Source organism: Ctenopharyngodon idella, chromosome 1 (genome assembly GCF_019924925.1).
Source record: "Ctenopharyngodon idella isolate HZGC_01 chromosome 1, HZGC01, whole genome shotgun sequence".
NCBI classification, from domain to species: domain Eukaryota; kingdom Metazoa; phylum Chordata; class Actinopteri; order Cypriniformes; family Xenocyprididae; genus Ctenopharyngodon; species Ctenopharyngodon idella.
Genome location: NC_067220.1, coordinates 39,243,444 through 39,264,802, shown reverse-complemented (window position 1 = coordinate 39,264,802; position 21,359 = coordinate 39,243,444). Strand labels below are relative to the sequence as shown.

Sequence of the window (21,359 nt, the reverse complement as noted above, 5' to 3'; positions counted from 1 at the left end):
TTACAACACTAGTGTAAATATCAAAATCCTTACTAACTTAATTATGTACATTTAGCAACTGTATACATACTTTTCAGGCCTGCAAGATATATAAATATATAAAATTAAGTTTAGCCTATAAAATATCCCGTGACTGGCATTTCCCTACATGCAGATTATTTGTGGAATTAAAGCAGTCACCAGCAGGAAGATTAGGGTTTAATTTAGGAATCCCAGATACTGTAAATAAGATGTGGAAAGTCATCCAGGACTGACCTGGGATTATCCTCAGTTTCTGTGATAAATCTGGAAAGAGCAGTTCAATAGTTTGGCATGTGACCTTTCACTTTGTGTACAATCAATTTTGTGTAAATGATTACAATGGGTTATTACTCACAAAAACAAGATGGAGAGTCATGTTTGAAAATCAAATAATTATTTTAAAGCCACACTGCCATCTAGTGACAACAGTGAAATCCTGAACACATCAAATGCCTTTTTGTACAGACTATTAAACACCTTGTTCAGCTATCTCATCAAGACAAATATGATCAGATGACCATCAGAATTTAGATTACAAACAAAATTTCACCATCCGCTGATTTAACTGCAAAACTCAGAGCTAAACAGAGCTGTGGTTCTCAACCTTTTTGACTCAAAGGTCAGAAAGAGAGAGAGACTTTGACTTTTCAAAAAACCTTTAATTACAATTAAAAACAGATTTACACAATTATACACAAATGAAAAAAATGATAATAATAGTTCCTTGTTCAGAGCACATGAATTCAAAATGTACATCAGCCACAATTTCAGTTAAAAGTCTTTCAGAAAAACGCAAGTATTTCACACCAATCTTTATCGCAATATCTTCTGGGGCTAACCACCCATCCTTACTCCAAAACCCTGACACCTTGATGAGACCTGCTCTTACAAGTGCATTTCTCAATGAAAGTTTAAACTTTTTCAGATAGGGTTATACATTATGGGTTCTTCTTTTCCCCAAAAACCTTTGACAGACCCTTGTTTTCGAGAGTTTGAGAAAACTTTCCAAACTCTAAACGAAATTACAACTTAATTCCCAAACAACTGTCACTTATCATGCATAAAATTCCATTTAAACACCAAACTTCCCCAAAAGTTACCAATTTTTTAAGTTTATAATAGGTTAATTCAACCACTAAACTGGAAGAAATCAAACCTTTGTTTGTTAAAACAGTGTTGGTGGAAACTTCTCCCATAATTCAGAAATACATCAACATTTCTTGTTTTATACCGATACTTATTTAACGGCTCTGCTTAGGACCATAAAACCTTGTTAACTAAAAACATGACCCAACATATCACACCATTCTTTTAACATTTGAAAAAGTGGCTCTAATCTATTACACTCTAAAAATAACTGAAAAACAGTTTCTGAACAAAATGGGCAAATATCAATAACTGGAATCTGTTCCATGTATGATCCTCCACTGTAAATGGCCAGTTCTTGGAACCTTATATAAAGTTCTCCAGCTTCTTATAGGTGAGAGGTCTGTACCAAATATTTCTTGCCATTTAGACTCACATACTTGTTTCAGTTCTTGAAAGCGCATTACTTTTACACAAACATGATACATGGATTTCTTGCCCACCTCATAAAAAAACTAAGTTCTGGAGTGCTGAATGTGAGAAAGCTCCCTCCTTTACCTGCCATAAGTCCACAGAAACGTTTACTTCCAATTCTGGAAACACTTTTATTTTGTTTTCATCATTTTGTTCTAATAGTTCTTTATCCAAAGCACATTTTTTAAATTCAGAAGGTACAGCAGCCACAATTTCAGATAAAAGTGCAGTCTTTATCGCAGTATCTTCTGGGGCTAACCACCCTTATTCAGAAAACATGACACCTTGGTGAGACCTGCTCTTACAAGTGCATTTCTCATTGAAACAGAGTTTAAACTTTTTACAAATAGCATATATTTTGGCAATGTCCAAAGGTGAATAGTTTTTGGGAGGTTGTATGGTATACTATTAATAGTATTTTCACTCTACATGAATTCAGAGATGAATTCAGGGTGATTGGGACACGTTTTGGCATTGAGATGACTTGGAAAAAGTGTCCCAATCAACCTGAATTCACCCTACCAAAATCATTTTATATTAGATGAGGTTGGAAAAGATGACAAATATTTATTTAAGGTTTTACTGGCAACAAGTAAAAAGGCAATAACCCGGAAATGGTACAAGGAAGACCCACCTACGAGAGAAGACTGGTTCCAAATAGTAGCAGAGGTTAGACAAATGGAAAGACTCACATATATACTTTGGCTGCAAATGCAAATCTTTGAGAACAAATGGAGGAAATGGTTAACAAGTTTCTCTGTGGTTTAGATTATTGTATTTGTAAGTGTATATAAATGTTTACTGATATAATGTACTGGTGAAATGACTAAAGGTTTATATGTAATGTATGGCAACCTTTGTTATACCTTTTTTTTTTTTTTTGCTTTTTCTCTTTCTCTGTTATATAAGGTGTTCTTCTGTTCTCGACAAAAAACAATAAAAATAAATATTAAAAAATAAGCCCATTATAAAACCATTTAAATATAGTTTAACTGTTTGAGTAATGATACATTCAGTGTCTCAGTCATACAGCAAGTGAATTCTAATTCAAACGCTTTTGTCGACAACATCTGTGTCTGGCAGTTACTGGCAGCCGTCCTGGTGTTTTCAGGTCTTCTGTGATTTCCCATTAGCTGCATGAGGCCAACACTCAAATCCCAGGATTCTGATTGGCAGTGCTGGCCAGGTCATGTGACAGAATGGAATTCCATTGTAGTGTTTCTTGAGTTTCCAAATTCCCCTTTTTCAGTCCTCCCTTGCTCTTCTGCACTTTCATTTATGGATTAGGCAATGGGACATCTTAAAAGTAAAGGTGTGATTGGTGTTCCTGCTGTTGCAAATATAACAAAAAAGTGCACACATTAATCTAATGCATTAATATAATATATACATATATTAGAGAGCATTAAGAAAATTAACTTTTTGATGCTTAACCTTGGTAAAATCTATTTCAAGTATCTACTTCAAGTATTTCAAGTATATTTTAGTCCCAGTAGATTTGTAGCTAATATTGTGGTTTTAGTTGATTATTACTCGTTAAAAACAAAGTGACATAATAAAAATGTTGGTACCTCTTCCAGCAAATCTGCAGGTTCTTGCCTTGCGCTGAATTTGGATTCAAGCAGCGCTGCATGACTTCACTTGTATTATTCACAGGTTTTAGTGTCAGTCTGCAAACATTGAAAACACATCAAATTAATAAGATTTAGTCTAACTTCTATTATATCATGTCAACAAAGTTAGATCTTTATCCCTATGTGTGTCTACTTAGCAACTGTGTGAAATGCAAAGTAATTTATGGCATGCATTGCAAAAAAAAAGAAAAAAAAAAAAAAGTTTTATTTAATCTGATTTGACCTTTTTGCCAATAAAATATCTGAAAATCTTTTTAGACACTGCATAATATAGTCAAACATTTGAAGTGGATCAAAAAAAGTTCATTTTAGGCTCATTAGTAGGCTACATTAAAGTTCCTAAAAAGAAGGTTTTAGGACAACGTTGATGAAAGGTTTTGATCTATGAAGTTAAATGAAGGACAAAAAGCGCGAGCAAGACGGCTTTCCGTGCAACGTTATCACAGATGCACATGCATAGGGGGCAGAAAGCAATTGTCTCACCATTACTGAGACTTAATTTCTTAATATAATCGGCCGAGTCCGCACTACCTAGGCTTCCAAAGTTATTTTTTCGAAAAATCGTTCACCAGAGGATATGCTGCAAATCCTACGAAAAAATGGGCTACAGTACAGACTACTTTCCCAAGTGTAGGCTATTCGTTGCACTTAGACTGTTCTTTACCCTGCCCGTTGCCAACTGCGAGGGCGAGACTTCTTGCAACTTAAAAGAGTGAAGAATGAACTCAGGACAACCATGAGACAGAAGCGGCTGTCTGCACTCTCCCTGCTGGCTATTGAATCCGAACTAGTCAGGGGACTTTGAGGATTGACTTCAAATGTGGTCACCCTAGGGCACTACACTGTGTTAATCCGGGCCTGCTGATACCTCCCGTGAGGTGCATGCAGAACTCGGGACGTTTAATGTGAAAACGCTTAACGTGAAAAAGCTTAACGTGACTTAATTTACTAAGACAGTGTTATTAACAAACCAAACTTTGTAAATAACATTACTAATAAAGCATACTATGTACAGAAAAGCAGATGAGCCCATAATATGAACGCAACACGTTTAATTAAGCATTTTCCTCCCATAAAGTAAACGCTTAACATGGCTTGATGTACTAAGACAGTGACATTAAAAGACCAAACTTAGTAAACACTAAAGCATACTATACAGAAACATTGGTTTGTGCAGAATTTGATCTTTTAATATCACTATCTTTTAATATTAGTAGGCTACATTCAGTGACATAAAGCTTGGTCTTTGTAACGGTTTTCTATGGGAGAAAAACACAACGTGTAGGCCTAATAAAACGAATTGCGTTCATATTCTGGGCTCAACTGCTTTTCTGTACATAGTATGGTTTATTAGTATGATGTTAACTGAGTTTGGTCTTTTAATATCACTGTATTAGTACATTAAGCCACGTTAAGCGTTTTTCCTGCATAAGACTCGATAGCGGTTTTGCCCCCTGAATGCGCGCGCATCCAGTATTGTTTGTATACAAGAAACCTATGACGCTAAATGATGGACAAAACAGCACGAGCGCATAAACACAGCGCGCAAGTGAATTACAGCAGTGTGAACTTGTAATTCACTTGTAAAAAAAGTAAACTTTCAGAAATGGCAAATCCCAAACTCGAGCACGAAAAAATATGATTGTGCACACCAATAAATACGTTGTGAGGGGAAGCGAGTCCTGACAGGTCTCACACGCACAGAACTGACCACAAGCGCAAAATATATAAATCTATGTATAGTACTTTTATGTTACATTCATACCCATTGTGCGAGCTGTCTCTTTAATACCGCGTGGTTTATGTTGCTGCTGATTGGGCTGACAATTCTGACACACCCACCAAACAAGAGACTACGTATCTCAAACCCGTTGCACACCGTTTCCAGGAAACATGTCGTTCAACCCGGAAACCGTAGCAAAACGTTGAGCACCGGTTTGGGCTTGAACATGCCCCAGTTTTGACAGGGGGTGGTGTCCAAATCTGTGTTAACAAATGCTATTGGCTGTTGGCCTTCTCTGAAATTTTTTTTTCTGATTGGCTGTAAGATTCTTTGTGAATTGGAGTAGCCCTACGGAAGACCTCAGACCATGCATTGTTATTAAAATGCTGTATTACGTTAAGGGTAATGGGCGATGGTGCTTAGGCTCCGATGATTGCTGCTTGCGGCTATTTAGAAAATGCTTTATGTGCATGATCTGAACGAGATACAGCATGAACCGCCAATATTTTATGATTAGGCCTACACATCATTTAATGTTGAAGAAAATATCGAATGTTTAACGAATGCCCAATATCAAACCCAACTTTACCGTTGTTTCAAACCAACTTAAGTTAAAATTATATAGTAAGAAAACGGTTTTTTATGTCTAGATCAAGAAAACAGTTAATGAAAAAACAACTTATGCCGAGATCACGTATGAGATCACCATCTTGTTATGCCGAGATCACGTATCAGATGTATGAACTTAAAAAGAAAATTTTACTGTCTGCCATCCCATTCCCAACACAATCCCCACTTAGACTTATGAATTTAGTCTAGATAGAAAATTTTACTGCCTGCCACCAAGAGGGCCAACAACAGCCAATCACAACAGGAGGACATACGTAATACAAGCAGCCAGCCGAAATAAGAGTTTCAGAGAAGGAGCCAATAGCATTTGTTAACACAGGTTTGGACACCGCCCCCTGTCAAAACTGAAGATTTCAGCTCGCGCGTGTGCAGAACAGAACTCGCGCTTGTGGTCAGTTCTGTGCGCGTGAGACCTGTTTTGTTATTTCTCCTCAAAACATGTTGATTTGTTTGCACAATCATATTTTTTGTGCTCGACTTTGGGATTTGCGATATCTGCAAGTTTACATTTTACATGCGAGCTTTGTCACTGTGCGCACACTGCTGTAATTCACTTGCGCGCTGTTTATGCGCTCGCGCTGTTTTGTCCATCATTTAACGTCATATAGATCCACTTCAAATGTTGACTAGTACTGTAATAAGACTTGTTTTCAGAGAATGAATCTTTAATTCAAGTGTATTTTGTCTTACTGGCAAAGTTTTGCTCTTGTTTTAAGTATAACCCTGTTAAAAACACTCTTAGTATTTTAATTATGCAAAAATACAATATGTTTAATAAAATTAAGTTACATCACATGCATATATTAAGTCTTATCACATGCAGGTTAACAGATGAACACTTACATAATTTCTACTTTGTCGCAGCGTGGTCTTATAGAGAAAATGGAGAACTCTTCAATAGTTTCCTTTCTGACATATTTCTTAGTCTCCACACACCAGCATCTGTCAGGTATTGATTTAGGTTGAACTGTTAGGGAATAACATTGAAAGATTAACTTACAATCCATGATTCTGACAGATATATATATATATATATATAAATTAACAAATAAATCACACATTTTTTCTGTAATCGTGATTAATCGCGATTAAAAACTTTGGAGATTTTAATATTTTTATATTGTAATAATTTCACAGTTAGGCTACTCTCCAAATATTTGTAGAAACAATTCTATTGAAGTTGAAAGTTATCAAATACTTTACAGTCTTCACTGCATAAATTATAAATGAAAAATAGATTAATCCTTATTAAAGCTAAAATTTTCTCTTTTGTTCTTTGATTAACAATAATGACACATCACAGCAACTGGTTTATAAGGCTGCTATGACTTTAAGACCTGTCGCTGCCGAACATGGCATGGATCTGACGTGCATCTAATTTTCTCAGAACTCTTTAAGTTCATTTAAGACTAATTTAAGACTGCTCTTATGAGGATACTCGACAAGACAGGCATTTTGGCATAATTCTGCGCTTATTGTTTGTTCTAGTGTGAAAGAGAACTCGATACTGGCGCACGTCTTTCTGTGCACAAGTCATGTGTCACACAGACAACATTCACAGACAGCGCATTCTCGTTTGTCTTGTGATGCTTGAATGGTTAAAAGCATTTGTAATCATGTTGGAAAGGTCACGCTTGATGTAGGCAGAAGTACCGCGGTAGGGTGAAAAACTCCATCTCATTTGCTCCTCCAACTTCAAAATCGTCCAACATCGTTGTTTTACCTTTTTTTGCAAAGGGAGTTTGGCTTAGTCTTTGCACATTCACTTTGTAGACACTGGATCGGTACCCTCCTTGGCTGGGATTGTACTTACCCCTATTCTCAAAAAAAAAAAAAAAAAAAAAAAAACAATTTGTAGAGGTGCACCGATACTAAATTTCTCTGCCGATACCGATAGCCGATTATTCAGAATGATATCGGCCAATGCCGATACCGATACCGATAGTTTGGTTTTTCTTAAGGAAAAAAAATCTCTCCCAAATAATGTTGCAAACTATACAGGGAACCCTCTCATTTTGTACACTACAATATTAGAGGTTACAATTAACAACAGAAGTTTTATATTCAGCTGCTGTTTATTTTCAGATATAATAATTAGTCTACACTCAAATAAAAACTGAAATGTTTGTATAAAACTTATTATCACATAAGGTAGTTTTCATAAGCACTTGTTGTCTTCATGGCAAATTTACACAAACATAATCAACAGTAAATAAGCTCCTTTCTAGTGTTTTTTATATATAGATAGCTAAGGAACTGTGAACATTGGAAAACATTCCTGAGGTAAATTTGACATGATGTGACATATTGTTCACAAGCTGTTTTATTGACGTCTTTCTGCGGTTGAAGCACAAATAAAGTGATTACATGAGACGTGATACATTCTGGTAAGTTGTACTAGGCTATATCTTTCAACATACCTCTGATGATCATGCATGTTTTTCGAGATATAACATGTAGCCCTACTGAAGAGGAAGAAAAGCGATCTGACACGTCACATTTAAGAGCGTCAAAACGCCATTTATTGTTTGAATTTCATGATTAAATGTACAGAATTTGAAAACTTAAACTTTTATTCTTATCAGAAGTAACAAAGCACAAAGCCTTTTGCGATTATTGGATGGGAGGCATTACAAATAAAAACGCAGACCTGGCAACACTAGCTTAAAATACGGGTGATTCACAGGGTCAAAAAGAGCCTGCTTTAGCGTCACTATTTTTAAACTGTTAATGCGTTAAAATTCAACACAACAGCTGGTTTGCCAACTGCCAAGAAGAAGAAGAAGAAGAAATTCAACACAAGTCTGATTTTCTTCACACACAGTATGTATGAGTTGCAGTCTGAACATGTTTTTCCGCACCCTTTTGATTGACAGGATATAATTGGCCCTGATCATCGGCTGTTTTTAAACAATCGGCCGATGGCCGATAGTGATAATAATAGCTTTTATCGGCCGATACCGATTGTTGGCCGATACATCGGTGCATCTCTACTAATTTGGATCCGGCAAATTTATCTAACTACCGTCCAATTTCTAACTTGCCATTTGTCTCAAAAATCATGGAAAAGGCTGTCGTCACTCAGCTGCAGTCATTTCTAATCCACAACAATCTAACTTGATATCTTTCAGTCTGGTTTCCTGCTTACAGCACAGCACCGAAACGGCTCTAGTAAAGGTGGTCAATGATCTTTTACTCTGTGGTGACTCGGGCAGTCTTTCTATTTTTTATTACTCGACCTCTGCTCAGCTTTCTGCTCGCCTTTCAGAAATTGGCATCTCAGACTCTGCATTATCCTGGTTCTCTTCATATCTTACAGATAGGCATTACTACATCTCTCTGCACAATTCCAAATCTCCCACTGTCTCACTCAAACAGGGTGTTCCCCATGGATCGGTTCTAGGACCTTTAGTATTCATTATCAACATTCAGCCTCTTGGCCAAATAATTTGTCACCATGGTTTTAACTACCACTGTTATGCAGATGATATCCAGATATATACTGCTTGCCGGCCAGATTCTATCCACTCGACTGCCTCATTATCTTCATGTGTCAGTGAGTTAAAAGTCTGGCTACACTCTAATCTTCTTAGCTTGAACTTGTGTAAGACAGAAATTTTAATAACTGGTTCCCCATTTCTAATAAAAAATATAACAAAAGTTTCTAGGTTTGACCTTGATGCCACATCTATATTACCATCTGCCACTGTTAGAAATTTAGGTATCACTCTAGACCCATCAGACCTTGGAGGTCTACATCAGCAAACTCTCCAAAGCTGCTTGTTTCCAACTTCGTCGTATCGTGCAACTTCATCCTTTAATCAGCAGGAAAGATGCAGACTATTGTAACACTCCTTTTTTCTGGTCTACCAGCTCACAACATCTCTCGTCTGCAGTACATTCAAAATTCTGCTGCCAGAAAATTAATTTCCACTAAAAAAATCTGCCCACATCACTCCTATGCTATTTATTCTTCACTGTTGCCCATATCATCTACATTACATTACATTACATACAAAATTCTCCTGGTCTTGGCTCCAATCTTTCTCCTATATTCCTTCCCGCTCACTCCGGTATTCAAGTTCTGAACTTCTTTGTGTGCCTAGGTTCCGTTTATCATCAATGGGCGGCAGGTCTTTTTCTATCATGGCACCCAAACTTTGGAACTCGCTCCTTTTTGGCACTCAGAACAATTACCTCTTTCAGTGAATTTACATCAAAGCTTAAAACATATTTGTTCACTCAACACTATCAGTTATAATGTGTATTCTTCTTTAAATTATATTTCTAACCTGGATGTTACCAAGACTGTAGACAATACTACTAATCGCATTGTGTATTTGTCCTATATGTATTCCTTTGGTTTATTTTGACTACCTTCTGTGTTGTCTTCATGACACAATGTTATGTTTCTTTCTTATGATTTAAAGTTTACTCAACTTCTATTATATGCAACTGCATATTCCATGACTTCTGGACTGGTTCTGGCAAGATGACGGACTGAGTAGTCAAGTTGTTACAAGCTCTCACATAAATCCCAAGTTATTAATTTTACAAGTTATATTCCACCTTCACCTGCTAATTTTGTAAGCAAAACATACCCCAAGTGATTGAATATCATAATAGATATGGAGGATCTTAGATACGCTATGGAAATAACCGTAGGTTCAAGGAAAAGGGAGTGAGGAGTTGAATCTGATCCACCCACACCGTGTAAACCCCAAAAGCGGAAAAAATCCAGAAAACCGACAGAGAGTTAGGAAAATTAGGTGTCCAATTCGGCTATACTGGAAGTGATTAAAGCCCTGGGAACCAAGGTAGATGTACAACATAAAGAAATATGCATGCAAATGAAGCAACACAGTGCGATGATCGCAAGCGTTGCCAAATCCATCCAAATTAATGCGCAGGAGTTAAAAGAACGCAAAGACAAAATCAGAATGATGGAGAAGCAAATTGAAACACTGAATGAAGTCAACAATGATCTGAAAGTTCGGGTGTTGGATGAAGAAAGGCACAAAAGGAGATGGTGTCTTCGTATAAAGGGTCCTAAGGAGAACCCAGATGAACGCATAAGAGAGGATGTGATCCAACTCCTTGGCAAGATAATGCCTGAGTTTGCTTCTATCATGACGGAGGCTGTGGATGTCGTGCATCGGGTGGGAAGGAAGGAGACCAGCCGTCCGAGAGAGGTGATCATTCTCTTCACTCGCAGAGTTGAAAAAGTGAATTTTCCCTGGCGTCTGTGCGCGCAATATATGGGCGGACAATATGCTAATGTTTCGTTGTGACAACGAAACGGCTTGGGATTCATTCGTTTTACAAACGACTCGTTTAATTGACTCTGAGTCGACTCTTACTTTTGAGAACTTTATAACTTTATATATGGTGCACTTTCAGATTTAAAACTTTGCAGGATGTTTTCATTCACTTCATTCACTACATGAAAGATAATTTTCAAAAATCCATAATAGGGGCACTTTAAAAAAGGGCACGAAAGAATAATAAAATGATCAAATGTGATTTGTGCCATATATTCCAAGTGTTTTGAAGGCATACAATAGGGTTTGGCAAGAAATGTCATTTATCATTTAGCAAAAATCTGGATCTCGGCTGTTGCTCTCCTGTGTACATTCATGAGAAAGCATGAGAACAGAGGTTCACACAGGCACACCAAGGAAAAGCACACATGCATACAATTTTGAGAAATAAAGATTAAAAACATAACACAAACGCAAAGCCTATAAAACCCCCCAAAAGTATGCATGTACTTTCTTCCCTGAGAATATTTCTGTTGTCCTCCTGTTTTTAGTCAACAGTCATATTGATTTTTTTTTTTTTTTTTTTTTTGTGAACGCCCTAACTCTATCTTGCGAGAACTGTCATTCACTTTTGTCATTGTCACTGTTTACAGGTAATTTTCTCGCTATTGTAAACACAGAAAAGAGACCTCAGACTGCATGCGCACATTCCCTGCATACCCTACTGATGAGGAAATGTGTCACACGGGCAGGAAACTGAAGTTTAATTCTGGCTCAATTTGTTTGTATAGTAACTGCTAAAAAAATGATGTAACCTGTTGTATGAACAGGACAGTTTGACAGTCATGCCTGTGAGTAAATACAATTGTCAATCCAAATACTGCTGTGTGAACGTAGCCAATGAAATGATAATAAAAAAGATTTGTGCATAAATGTGCAGATAACGCTTACCTGTGGATGGCATGGGGCTGACAGTGTCACTGGCTTCACTCCTTCCCACTATACCCACTATCCTGTAGCGGATCAAGTACTCCTTTCCAGACTCCAATCCAGTCAGAGTAAAGTCTTCATCAGCTGTGTTTATGAAAAGCCACTGATTATTTTCTTGCTTGTACTCCACTCTGTACTTCACTGTTTCTCCAGTTGGAGATTTCTGCAGTTTCAGGGACACAGTGTGGTACAGGACACCCTTCACTATTGGTGGGGGCGGTTTGGTCACGGGCTGGAACTGTGTGTCTGTCAGTTTTCCTTTTTCATACAGATAGATGGAGGAGCCTTTATTAGAGGGATTGGAGATGGCAGACATAATGAATCGGATTTTCTTTTCATCTTTGTTGGCCTCTGAAAAACCTCTGAAATGAGATAAGTTATCTCTCATCTTTTTAATGACATCAGGATCATTGAACCACTTTCCTACAGACGCCACGGAAAACAAGGTCTCATTCTTATCAAGCTCCTTAAACTTGTCAGATTTCAGAAACTCCCTCAGGGCTGAAACATACGGGTCTTCATTCAGAGATGTGAAGGTAAAGCACACCACAACATCAATATCAGGATCAAGTAGGATGGCGTTGAGACCATCTGAGTCTTCAATTTTGATTCCCTCCAGTTTCTCGATGGAAGAGCTCAAGAGGTTAAGTTCCGATTTTGCATCATCTAACCACTGGTTAAGCTTGCCAGCATTAAAAGGGGATTCATAGTGAATCTTCAGGATGTCTTCTAGTGACTTCTCCTTCATTCCTTCTTCTCCTCGAATAGCAGGCAAGACCATGCTGACAGCTTTCTGAAGGACTGTTTTGTAAGTTCTAAATGAATCCTGAAATGACAGTAGCCTTTCTTTGAGGTCACTGAAAACATTTACCAGAGTATTTTTTAAGAGGTCATTGGATGTCCTCTCTGCCTCATCCAGTACCTTCATTATATCTTCAATGTTGGAAACCAGACTTGTGCTGATTTCTCTCACTAACTGAGCTGCTTTTGTATTCAGTAGATGAAGAGGATAAAGCCAGACTTTTACTGGAACTGCATTCTGTGGATTCTCCTTCAGCAGAGTGGGGAGCTGCTTGTACAAATCCAAGGCATCCATGTATGTGGTGGGGTTTTGCTTAAGATGGATGTCACCATGAAATGTGCAGGCAATATTCTCAGCTATTTTCTTATCACTATCTGTCATGTTTACAGATCCTTTTCCCTCAATATAATATTCAGGGATCTTCTTGACCATCACATTCAATTCACCCTCAATATCCTGCTCTTTTTCCTCTTTTGAAAATGTCCTATCAAACACCATGAAGGCCTGAGCTCCATACAGTACAGCTGTGACCACATGAGTTGCAGTTTTCTGGTCAAATACCTCAGGGTAGTTGATATTACCCAGCTGAGTCATAGTGAGTTGTTCAAATCTTGTGGTCTCACTGTAATAAATTGTAACTCTGGACTGTTGGTTTGAGGATTTGGTGTCATGCAGGTACTTGGCAGATCCTCCCACCTCCACCAGCCCACCCAAGAAACTGGCCTTCAGGGAAGCACTTATATCCATGAGACTGGACTTATCAGAGAGAGAGTCAGAGCTACTGAACTTCAAATCTGTCTGGGGCTGTGGATGGGTGTCCAAATCATTCTTCAATGATTTCTTATCCCACAGAGTAATACCTGAAATGAGAAGTGGCTTTAACAGTGACTGTATGTATGAGAAAGTGATGTACGGTTAAACATGCAGGTTTTATGGTGTTGTTACACAAGGACTAGTAAATAGGTGATTTAACACATATGTAACGTTTTCAGTCCAATGAAGAAGATGAAATGCAAAGGCTTGATCAACGTACAGTGTATTTGTTAAACAAAGTAAACTCAAACAGGCGTACAAATTAATCAAAAACAATAGTATCCAACAAAGAGAAAGAAAATAAAAAAAGGAAACAGGTAGGAAAAAGAAACAACTAAAAGTCCATGAAAATTAAAGTAAAACACACTAAACATGAAAATATGATGAAAAAGGGGAAAATTTGCCTTTTTTTTTTTTTTTTTTTTTTTTTTTTAATACATCACCTGGAATGAAGGAATCCTTACGGCAGTCATAAAGCATACCAGGGAAAAGAGGTCTTCCCAGGGCCGCCACTTCAATGTGCATGTCTGCAAATAACAAATGTAAATTCGTTTACACATTATTAAATACTGTTTAATTAAACCATCACAAAGATAACATGGCTTTATGAAGCCTGTCTCATGAAGCAGGCTAGGCAGTAGAGCTGGGCAGTTTGATCTAAATTTTATCATAATGCCTTTCATATTGTTCATAATCAATATTTATTACAAGATAGTATATATATCTTATGTTTTTAGCAACATGCACATGATCGTTGTAGGTGTAGGTTACACATGAACTGATCATCTCTCCCTCTTTGCTACTATAGCATTAAATAAACATGAATGAACATCAGAAAGTATGTTGAAAGATACAGTACAACTTACCGAAATGCGTATCAAGTCATCAGTCATGTAATCAGTATTTCAACAGCGGAAAGATGTAAAACAGCTTGTAAACAATCTCACGTATCAGAATAGCCATTTAAAACTCGTTAGCTAGAAACATGAACTCTAGAGAGGAGAATTGTGCTAAATATATGCAGCATATTGCATAATCATTGTATTTTTACTTAACCTGTTCTTTAATTTAATGTGTTTGAATAAATAGGCTACGTCATGGTTTTTTTTTTTGACAGCCACAATTTAAATGTAAAAAAAAAAAAAAAACAGAGTGGAAACATAATTATCTCTTTAAAGATTTATTAATACAACATTGTTATTATGAAAAAAAAAAAAAAACTTCCTTGTGTGTAATTTAAATGTATAGTCTATACAAATAATTTTATGTTTTAGCAACAGGGCTAAAGGCATCACTTTAGCTAAGTTTGTACTATTTTCTGTTTGTTTTGATGAATAAAAGAATTCATTTTTGTTCAATAAATATACTGTCATTAAAACATGTTCATTTTAAAAATACAGAAACAAAATTATTTTAAAAAGTAAAAATTCTGAAAGCATTGAATGAGATCCCATAATAATTTAAAATAGCTTTACAGTAGTAACAATAAATATGGTATTTTGTTATATGATATGATTGATATCATATGATGGTTTCATTATAAATTTGGGAGAGAGAGAGAGAGAGAGAGCATGATCATTTTGCATTGTGGATGCCACTTCATATCTGTCTATGTGTGTTCTGCGTTGTTTCTGATTTTGAGGATGAATTTTATCCATTTTCTAAGTGTGTGTCTTTTTTTTCTCACACTAACATAAAACCAGATTCCAATTTTTTTATTTTTTTATTTTATTTTATTATTATTATTTGTAGATCTAGAAAGTGTTGACATTGTTACAAAGTCTCATGCCATTTGGATCAAGGGAACTTTTTTTTTCTTCTTTTTTTAATTTCAGCAAATGTCATTTGGGGTCAAAAAGACCCTGAATAGCTTAGAAGAGTTAAAAGAGCAGATGGCAGAATTATCATCTGTATCATTGGAGAAAGCATAATGCCGACATTTACTAGTTTGAGACTTATAGCGGTCAGTCTCATTCACAGACTCCTTTAACGTGAATGGGGAGTGTCATAAAATTAATCATACCATACCTGTCAAATTTTTAAGCTAATCTTGAAGTATGTACACTTTTTGTAGAAGTAAACTATATCAGGGTGAATTTTAAAGAGGTAAATGGGATACCATAGTATAATTTTTCAACATGTTTTTGCATCTGATTAATGATATTTGTTTTCTTTCAGATGGTTTTCAACTGTCCCTGTCATATTGATGAGCTCTATAAAGCTGTCACTATACCTGTTCATATTGTTTTAAAGTTGCATCTCACCTGGAGTCTCTGCATGTCCTTTGAATGTTTTTTTTCTGGTGTCTTCAGCTGACAGTTCCTGTTTTTGAAGAAATGTTTCATAATTTTTCACAGAGAGAGAGAAAGAACTTTCACAAAAATGCTAACTTTTTTTTAACCCCCATTCTTTCGAAGTACATCTGGCCATGCTTCTGCATTTTGTCTGATTGAGCGCACTCACCTGTGTATCTGGTGCAGCCAGGGTTGCCAGCCATAGATATGTAAATAAATATATGTATTTCAGCAGATCCATGTATGTCAAAAGCACCACCATCTTGGAAGTATCAACAAGTCTGTTTGAATGAAAGTCAGAATAGAATATGCCCCTGAATTAATTAGTTTAGTATGGAAACAGCCAGCTAACAGGGAATGTTCTCAGAAATTTGGCAACAAATGTTTTGGCAAGGTTCTCTCAAAGTTACGAACAAACGTTCTTCCAGTAATGTTAACAGAGCATTCCTTCAAAGTTATCTAGTCTTTAATAACATTCCCAAAACTTTAGCACAAAAACATTGTTCATGCATAGAATGTTTTTCTGAAACATTTTAGTTGGACGATCATCAAACTTTAATACTGTATAATACTTATAATACTAAATTCATACATTAATACTAGCTGCAGACTTGCACTTGATGCAAATATAAAATGGTACACAGTTGACACCACTGAAATTAATCAGACAATTTAATTAATATTTGCTTCTGTGGCGGTGTTGAATAATGCTATAGGGCTGCAGCTCTCTTGAATTGCTTTTGGCATAATTGTGCAACATGCAGAAAAAAAAAGTCCTATGCTTTGTGTGCCACACTAAAAACCACCACTGTAGTGTTATGACAGCATGAATGTGCTCCTGTTTATCAGTTTTAAAGCTGATAAATAAATTTACCTTGAGTTTTGATTGTCCTTGGTAAGAGAAGTCTTCTGATAATGTCTTCAGTTGAAGTCTGAAGCTTGAATTGTAGTGAAACGTGTGTTCCCATTTTTGAGAGAATGAGTCATTTTTTGGAGTTTGTTCTTGAAACACATCTGGTTATACTCACCGCCAGTCGGGGAACATACTTGATGTGCTGTTACTTCTGCATTTCTGGTGGATAATAGTCTGGGACCTGTGTAATATTATTACACATTATTATTGGACATTATGCTGCATATTAAAGGGACAGTTCATGAAAATTGTGACATTATTTACTTGCCATTTTGCAGTTTTAAAGAGGTTTTTTTACACAAAGGAAGATATTTTGAAGAATCCGTTTTTGTCCATACAAAGTTTTCTGATACAGCGGGCCCTATTTTAACGATCTAAGCGCATAGTCTAAAGCGCATGGCGCAAGTGCACTTAGGGTGTGTCCGAATCCACTTTTGCTAGTTTAAGGATGGGAAAAATGGTCGGCGCGCCTGGTGCATGGTCTAAAAGGGTTGTCCCTATTCTCTTAATGAGTAATGGGTGTGTTTTGAGCATAACGTGCAATAAACCAATCAAAGTCTCATCTCCCATTCCCTTGCGCTCGCGCCATGGCGGATTCGCTTTTTACATGGCGGGATTTGCTTGCAGAAAAACTGACCACTTCTTTAGTGAGGAAACGGATCTGCTCGTGCGCAAGATTAAAGTGCGCAAGCAGTCCACCTACGGGAAAAGCCGGATTCCTCCAAAGTATTTTTATCTTTATGCACACAATAACAATCTTTTACATTGTAATCCTTTTATTTTTAATATTTGGCATGCTTGTGTAATAAGCAGAATGTACGTGCATTGTGCACCCGCATATAGGCGCATATTACTAACGCGCTCTTTAAATAACAAAACAAATAGTGCGCCATTGACTTTAGACCAGGTTTCAGTTGGTCAATGGTGCAGTCTATTTCAGTTGCCAAATAGCAACGAGCCAACAATGCGCCTGAACACAGCTCATTTTCAGACTAGTACGTCCATGGGCGCACAAATGGGTGCAAATGCATTTGCTATTTAAACAACGCCGAGCTGGACGTGAAAATGATAACTGCGTTGGGCTGAAACTAGCAAAAAACACTTGGCGTCGCGCTTGGTGCCACATTGCGCCAGGTGTATGATAGGGCCCAGCATTTCAGTTAACAAGCTGATGAGTTGAATCAGGTATGTTTGATAGATATTTAACAATATCTGGGTTGATACAGCACCTCAACTGAATTCAAAATGCTTAAAAATATTCTTGTAGATGGCAGGAATATGTTGAACTGAACATTTCCTCCACTGGTAAAGCACTTTGCCATTGATGAGCTTAGGGCGCCAGTGCACAATTGAGCAATTTTAATCCAGAGCTGAATTTGAACTGAGCCTTCCAAGAAGAGCACAAAATGTACACTGTAAAAAGAACACTGTGAAATGTACAGTAACTTACTGGCAGCAATTAGCAAGTAAGCTGTTGTAGTCCATTCCACAGCATGCTTACTGTAAATGTAGTCACAATAACTTAAAAATACTGTATTTTTTACAGTAATAATCAATCACAGTATGGTACTGTAAATTTAATCACAGTACTGATAGCAATTACCAAGTAAATTGCTGTAGTTCATTTCACAGTGGGCTTACTGTAAATTGAATCACGGTATCTATATTGTTTCTATTACAGTAATAATTGCAGTACTCTAATTGTCATCAGAATAGCTGGATGCTATATTTTCATTACTGCATAAATTTTGTGTACTGTAAAAATAAAAAATAAAAAAGACACTTTATGTTTCACAAAAATGACATTTATTGAAAACGTTCAACATTTTACAACATTAATTTATGCTTTCTGGCCCTCCACCCCTTCTGCTACGGCTAGCTCTGCCCTCCGCCCTCAGTCACTCCAGCTCCAACGGGGATTCATTCGATGTGCCCCTCACAGTGCATTATGGGTATTCTCTAGCTGTTATTGCTGTGCAATAATGGATTGAATGAGTGCACTCAAAAACGTCCACTATGGTTTTGGACACCCCTAAAATTGCTGTCCCCTCAAATTTAAGGGTATCAGACACAGCCCTTGATTAGCTTAGGGTTGGAGCTAAACTCTGCAGGACACAGAACCTGATTACACCAAATGCAACATGTTCCTAGATTAACATCTTTGTTGATCCTGGAACAACATTCTAATCAACCAATCAGATTTGAAGGGACAGATTTAAAGTTTATGTCAAGTTTAGGCTTACAACCAGTGTTAGGTGCTTCTACATCTGTGTTATTCACCTATCATTTCCCTCTGATTTTAAGGAGCACATTTTTGGACACCCCTGTCTTTTAGCGAAAACGGTGTACCAGTTCTAAGGCCAAGGCAAAATTTTGAGCAAAGCATGCTAACAGTTCTGTCGTTGGCTGTCGTTAATTTAAAAAAAATAATAATAATAATTATTCCATAATTCCGTAAAAAATAACAAGAATTGTCAATGTTGTAATTGATTTCATGGTGACTTTAAACATGTAAAGTGCAGAAAGAGTCAAACAGTGAAAAGTCCCAGTGCTATGTAAATCAGCACAGCTTCTCATCAGATTCGAGGACCGGAAGTAATCTTTCTATGAAATATAATAGTATACAATTCTAATTCTGACATATAAACATAAGCATGGAATTCGCATTTAAATTTTATGCATGTAAAGCATGATTGCTAATTTAAAGAAGGCTAGAAAGTAACCTATGGGAGGAGAGGAGAATGGAGGGAAAGCTTTTATCTTCAGCATGTGGAATTGTATAAACCTGGAAATTTTCAAATGGACAAATCAGTAGAGCAGAGAATACATAGACCAATGTAGAATAAAAATATTTCATGAAGCAGCCAGCAACATGCGGACACATCAGTCCACAGGCTTTGATCTCCATCTGCAGCTTTGTAGGAACAGAGATACAAACGCTTTTGCTTAGACAGAGGAGGCTGGAACTAAAAGAAGGAACACTTCTGATTTTATTCCACTTCCCACAGTCCACACTGTGCACAGTCCACAGATTTCGTTTCTGAGACATCATTAGACATAAAAAACAACTGCTGCTATAATTGCGTGTTTATCTGATTCTTGCACAGCTGTTTGATGCGTGAATGAGATGAACTTGGTCTTTGTTTATCTAAACATTAATCACAGACAAACAACATGGCTGCTACTGCAATGGAAACTTTCACATCTTTACAGCTGGATTTATTTAAGGTTTGTTTAGCCTAATGTACAAAAGTGAAAAGATCAACCTTACTTAGAGACAATGATGTAAAATGTCATAAACAATTAAAGTGATTATGATTTGGTTTGTCACCCTCATCCAGATGTTCACAGTCTCTTCCATGGAACTGAATGTTTTAGAGCTCAAGTATTCTTAGACTAGTTTTGGAGGAGGCTGTGACGGATTTCGACAGCTGTATATTTACCATCGAACATGGCTTTGTGGACATGATTTCTTGGGGGTTCTTCAGGGTGCATCTATCCATTAAATCAAATGTGGTTTTGTTTAATCCAGTGTTTGGTACTAAAACATTTAATAAATAGCTTTATAACGCTAGAGTAAATATCTAAATCCTTTCCTAACTCAATTCTGTGCATTTAGCAACTGTATACATACTTTTCAGGCTTGTGTAAAATATATAAATATATAAAATTAAGTTTAGCCTATAAAATATCCTGTGACTGGCATTTCCCGACATTCAGATTATTTGTGGAATTAAAGCACTCACCGGCAGGAAGATTAGGGTCTAATTTAGGAATCCCAGATACTGTAAATAAGATGTGGAAAGTTATCCAGGACTGACCTGGGATTGTCCTCAGCTTCTGTGATAAATAGTTTGGCATGTGACCTTTCACTGTGTGTGCAATCAGATTTTATGTAAATGATTACAAAAGGTTATTACTCACACTTAAACAAAAACAAGATGGAGAGTCATGTTTAAAAATCAAATCATTATTTTAAAGCCACACTGCCATCTAGTGACAATAGTGAAATCCTAAACACATCAAATGCCTTTTTGTACAGACTAATAAACACCTTGTTCAGCTATCTCATCAAGACAAATATGATCAGTTGAGCATCAGAATTTAGATTACAAACAAAATTTCACCATCCGCTGATTTAACTGCTAAAATACACTCAAGAATGTATTAAATAGAGCTGTGGTCTCAACCTTTTTGACTCAAAGGTCAGAGAGAGAGAGAGAGAGAGATCCTATATTATTATTAAATGTCAATATAGGTACATTAATTAACCACAATTCATTTTATGATTCCAGAAGTTTCCAGAAATAAAAAATTCTTAAAGTATCGTTTAAAATAACGTTTTAAAATGTTCTTTAAAGGGATAGTTCACTTAAAACGAATATTCTGTCATCATTTACTCACCCTCAAGTTATTCCAACCCTGTATGAATTTCTTTCTTCTGTTGAACACAAAAAAGATATTTTGAAGAATATGGGTAACCAAACAGTTGATGGACCCCATTGACTTCCATAGTATGGAAGGGAAAAAAATACTATGGAAGTCATTGGGGCCCATCAACTGTTTGGTTACCGACATTCTTCAAAATATCTTCCTTTGTATGCAGCAGAAGAAATTTAGCTGAACTATCCCTTTAAGCCATATTTGAGTAAAAAAAATAAAAAACTGACACTAGGTGGCAATGTTGCTTATTACTGCAAAAGATTTTGGTCTGCAAA

General features: G+C 36.6%; 1 protein-coding gene across 2 annotated transcripts; it reads right to left on the bottom strand.

The window, feature by feature from the left end:
• Positions 1 to 659: 659 nt before the first annotated feature.
• Positions 660 to 20,563, bottom strand: LOC127508062 (cytolytic toxin-alpha-like). 2 transcript variants are annotated; one of them, XM_051885762.1, is made up of 9 exons: positions 20,388 to 20,563; positions 16,603 to 16,822; positions 15,898 to 16,009; positions 15,699 to 15,756; positions 13,878 to 13,961; positions 11,781 to 13,481; positions 6,412 to 6,535; positions 3,153 to 3,251; positions 660 to 2,908 (listed from the first exon to the last, which is right to left on the bottom strand). In XM_051885762.1, the coding sequence occupies exons 3-9, from the start codon at positions 15,988 to 15,990 to the stop codon at positions 2,854 to 2,856; spliced, it is 2,214 nt and encodes a 737-aa protein (XP_051741722.1). In that variant the 5' UTR covers positions 15,991 to 16,009; positions 16,603 to 16,822; positions 20,388 to 20,563; the 3' UTR covers positions 660 to 2,853. The 2 variants fall into 2 exon arrangements, with proteins under 2 accessions (XP_051741722.1, XP_051741637.1); XM_051885677.1 differs by having other exon boundaries at positions 660 to 2,911; positions 20,388 to 20,560.
• Positions 20,564 to 21,359: the final 796 nt, after the last annotated feature.

Coding starts and splice junctions, on each gene's coding strand:
- LOC127508062 (XM_051885677.1), bottom strand. CDS start 15,990: ATGGTGGTGCTTTTGACATACATGGATCTGCTGAAATACATATATTTA. Junction 13,482..13,877: donor TAAGGATTCCTTCATTCCAG/GTGATGTATTAA, acceptor TTCTCATTTCAG/GTATTACTCTGTGGGATAAG. Junction 3,252..6,411: donor TGCGACAAAGTAGAAATTAT/GTAAGTGTTCAT, acceptor CAATGTTTGCAG/ACTGACACTAAAACCTGTGA.